The sequence below is a fragment of the Antrostomus carolinensis genome, unplaced genomic scaffold, assembly GCF_000700745.2.
Source record: "Antrostomus carolinensis isolate BGI_N321 unplaced genomic scaffold, ASM70074v2 scaffold40971, whole genome shotgun sequence".
NCBI classification, from domain to species: Eukaryota; Metazoa; Chordata; class Aves; order Caprimulgiformes; family Caprimulgidae; genus Antrostomus; species Antrostomus carolinensis.
Genome location: NW_010292724.1, coordinates 1 through 3940, shown reverse-complemented (window position 1 = coordinate 3940; position 3940 = coordinate 1). Strand labels below are relative to the sequence as shown.

Sequence of the window (3940 nt, the reverse complement as noted above, 5' to 3'; positions counted from 1 at the left end):
GGTGGTGGTGGTGGTGGTGGTGGTGGTGAGACATCAAGTTATCGCCCCATCATTCAATCGCCGGCGTATTCGGGGAGTAATAATGGAAACGGTGGTGGGAATGGTGGTGGGAATGGTGGTGGAGCTACTGGTGGGACTGGTGGGACTGGGAATAAGTCCAAGAGTTATTCGGCGTCAAGACAAAGTCAACAACGTTCAAGCAACACCCCAAAATGTCAAAGCAGTTACACGCCGGGGACCCCCAAACCCAGTTCCGTCATCGCCAGTCAATCTCCTGCTTATTCTCCTGGTCAACCACCCAACTTATTGACCATGGGACCTACTGGTGGTTACTCAACCAACCCACCACCACCACCACCTACTTTAGGATCAAGTGGACAACCTACTGGTGGGTTTCCAAACCCTTCAAGTGGTGAATTAACGAATAAAGCATCAAATTATTCATCTACTGGTCAAAATGGTGGTGGACCAAGTGGTGGTCAAGGTAACCAAGGGTTACAACCTTGTGTAAGTCAAGGTCAAAGTTACTCCTCAGATCAACTTCAAGGTTTAACTTATGGAGTTCAACCAGAAAGTGGTCAAACATCAAGCACGGCGGTGAGTTACGGAGCTCCACCACCATCTCAAGGACCTTCGTTGAGTTATAACACTGGTCACTCACCAGTTATGCCACCAACTCCTCTTCCATACGCCGGTTCTCCCATCATCAGACCTCTTCAATCATCTCCAACCACGAGGTCACAGAGTGGGACATCACCAGGAACATCTCAGAAGTATTTAGGGTCTGTTTTATCTCCATCGTTCCTCAGTCCCACCCATTACGGTGGTGGTGGTGGTGGTGGTGGTGGTGGTGGTGGTGGGACAAGCGGCTTAGAACGTTCCTCAAGTTTTGGGAAGAATGGGAAACCACCAGAATTATTAGGAGAAGAAAGGAATGAAGATGATGATTTTTTAATTCAACATCTTCTTCAAGGTCCAAGTCCACCACGTGGACCAGGTGATGATGGGTTGGGAAGTTGTGAAGAAAGAAATGGTGGTGGTGCTGGTGGTGGTGGTGGTGGTGGTGGTGGGACATGGGACAACCGGTAAGAATTTAGGTGGTTATGGAAGTTTAGGGAAAGCTGAAGAGAGATATCAACTCCAAAGTGTCATCAGACCCAACTCCAACCTTGAAGGTCCAGGAAGTTTGGAGTTGGCTTTGTTGAAGGAGAAGAAGAAACCAGAAAGAGGGAAAGACTATCGAACTGGTGGAACTGGTGGAACTGGTGGTGGGAATGGTGAAGGTTTAACAGCTACGTCAGTGGTTCATTATGGTCATGGTGGTGGTCCACCACCTCCCCCACCACTTTACCACCATCATCATCATCGTTGGATTCTTACGGGCAAGAGTTGAAGAAGTCAACGGAACATCTGAGTGGTGGGAAGGAGTTGGGTCAAGCTCATGGTTATCTCCCCAAAACACCTGACCACGGACGCTTGGTGGCTGAAGGACCAACCATGGAATCTCATGGACTTCTTTTAGATCCATCTCCTGAGTTAGGACCTGTCCCAGTTGTCCCAGTAGCCGTCCCAGTACCCGGTACTGGTGGATCTCTTCTTTCTTCCGTCCTCACTCACACTCAAACTCAACTCCACCCTCGTGCTAAGGTCAGACCTCAACTCGACGTCCACCTCTTAGAACAACAACGGATGCCACCACCACCACCACCACCTCCACCACCACCACCACCACCTCCACCAGCACCACCAGCTCCACCAACTGCTCCATCACCTCAACTTCTCCTGGAAGCTCATCTCCACCAAGCCCACGTCCGCTCTCAAGCTTTAGATCCTCAAGCTCCACCACCTTTACCACCTGAATCCATGGAAGTTCTACCACCTCCCCAAGAAATCCAAGACTTTTTAGAACCTCCTTTAGGTTTAGAACCTCATTTAGGACCAACTGGTGGAGTTCAAGGACCACCAGGTCATCTTTTAGATCCTGAAGGAGGTCCACCAGTGACCAACACCTCGTTAGAAGCTAAAGATCAATATGGAGAAGGTGGAAGTCCACCTGGTGGTAAAAATCGCTTCGTTCCTTTGACCTCCATCTGCTTCCCAGATGCTTTGCTTCAAGATGAAGATCGTGGTTTCTTCCCAGGGATGGAGGACATGTTTGGACCACCACCAGAAGACTTCCCTAAACCTACTGAAGATGATGATGATGATGAAGAAGGAGGAACAGGTTCTTTAGAACCACGTTCAGAAGGTTTAAAAACTTCTCCCTATGACATGGGTCAAACTTATTCTACTTATTGTCCCACCACCGATGGTCCAAGTTCTGAAGCTTCATCCATCGCTTTAGAACCTTCTAAACACGAGTTACCTTCAACCGTCAACGCCGAACCGTTGGGTTTGATCCAAAGCACGGTAGAAACCACCACCACCACCAAACCTTTGATGGCTTCACCTCTTTTTTGTTCTTCTAAACCCAAAAAGCTTCTCAAGACTTCATCTTTCCATCTTCTCCGTAAACGTGACCCCTTCCCACCACCCAAGAAGACTTACGCTCAAGAATACGAGTTCCAAGACGATGAAGACAAGGTGGACGTCCCAGCTGACATCAGACTCAACAGTCGTCGCTTGCCCGATCTTCTCCCCGACCTCATCTCCAGTTGTCGGGCTCGTCCCAATCTCAGTCCAATGGGTGACATCGATTTTTGTCCCCACCCTGGACCTCATCCAGGACCTAAAAAACGTGGGAGGAAACCAACGAAACCTAAACGTGAAGGTCCACCAAGACCAAGAGGGAGACCAAGGATTCGACCTTTGGTGGAACCATCTGGGCTTCTGGTGTCTGATGGGGTGAAAAAACCACGTGGGAGAGGAAGAGGAAGAGGGAAGAGAAGTGGGGAGGAAGGAGGTGACGGGAACGGGTTGGAGCCGCTCAAGCCACTCAAGGTGAGGAGCTGGGGGGTTCTTGGAGGTTCTTGGACATCAAAGTTGGGATCTAAAGAGGGTTTTGGGTTCCTTGGTGGGTTCCTCTTGGTCTGTTGCTCCATGATGACCCTAAAAAGCCTCAAGGTTGGAGTTGGAGATGGTTTGGAGACCCTCAAGGTGAGTTTTTGGAGGTTCTTGGAGGTTCTTGGAGGTGAAGGTTGGGATCTCAAGAGGGTTTTGGGTTCCTCGGTGGGTTCTTCTTGGTCTGTTGACTCCCAACGTCATCAGAAGGCCCCAAGATTGGAGGTGGAGATGGTTTAAAGAACCTCAAGGCCTTCAAGGTGAGTTTTTGGAGGTTCTTGGAGGTCTTTGGAGGTCAAAGTTGGGATCTAAAGAGGGTTTTGGGTTCCTTGGTGGGTTCCTCTTGGTCTGTTGCTCCATGATGACCCTAAAAAGCCTCAAGGTTGGAGTTGGAGATGGTTTGGAGACCCTCAAGGTGAGTTTTTGGAGGTTCTTGGAGGTCTTTGGAGGTCAAAGTTGGGATCTAAAGAGGGTTTTGGGTTTCTTGGTGGGTTCCTCTTGGTCTGTTGCTCCGTGATGACCCTGAGGTGAGAGGTTCTTGGAGGTTCTTGGAGGTTCTTGGAGGTTCTTGGAGGTTCTTGGAGGTTCTTGGAGGTTCTTGGAGGTTCTTGGAGGTTCTTGGAGGTTCTTGGAGGTTCTTGGAGGTTCTTGGAGGTTCTTGGACATCAAAGTTGGGATCTAAAGAGGGTTTTGGGTTCCTTGGTGGGTTCCTCTTGGTCTGTTGCTCCGTGATGACCCCAAAAAGCCTCAAGGTTGGAGTTGGAGATGGTTTGGAGACCCTCAAGGTGAGTTTTTGGAGGTTCTTGGAGGTCTTTGGAGGTGAAGGTTGAAGGTTGAGGAGATGTTTTGGGTTCCTGGGTGGGTTCTTCTTGGTCTGTTTCCTCCCAATGTCATCAGAAAGCTCCAAGTTTGGAGATGTTGATGGTTTGGAGACCCTCAA

General features: G+C 49.5%; 1 protein-coding gene across 1 annotated transcript in view; it reads left to right on the top strand.

Annotated features, from left to right (window-relative positions):
- The window catches only part of LOC104531996 (proline-rich protein 12-like), a gene marked incomplete at both ends in the record, with an annotated part of 3561 nt that extends 621 nt beyond the window's left edge, over nucleotides 1–2940 (top strand). Inside the window, 3 exons of the mRNA XM_029087243.1 lie at nucleotides 810–1066; nucleotides 1098–1277; nucleotides 1790–2940. Of these exons, the coding sequence (XP_028943076.1) occupies nucleotides 810–1066; nucleotides 1098–1277; nucleotides 1790–2940 (1588 nt within the window). The remainder of the gene's footprint in view (nucleotides 1–809; nucleotides 1067–1097; nucleotides 1278–1789) is intronic.
- Between the last annotated feature and the right edge of the window lie 1000 nt (nucleotides 2941–3940).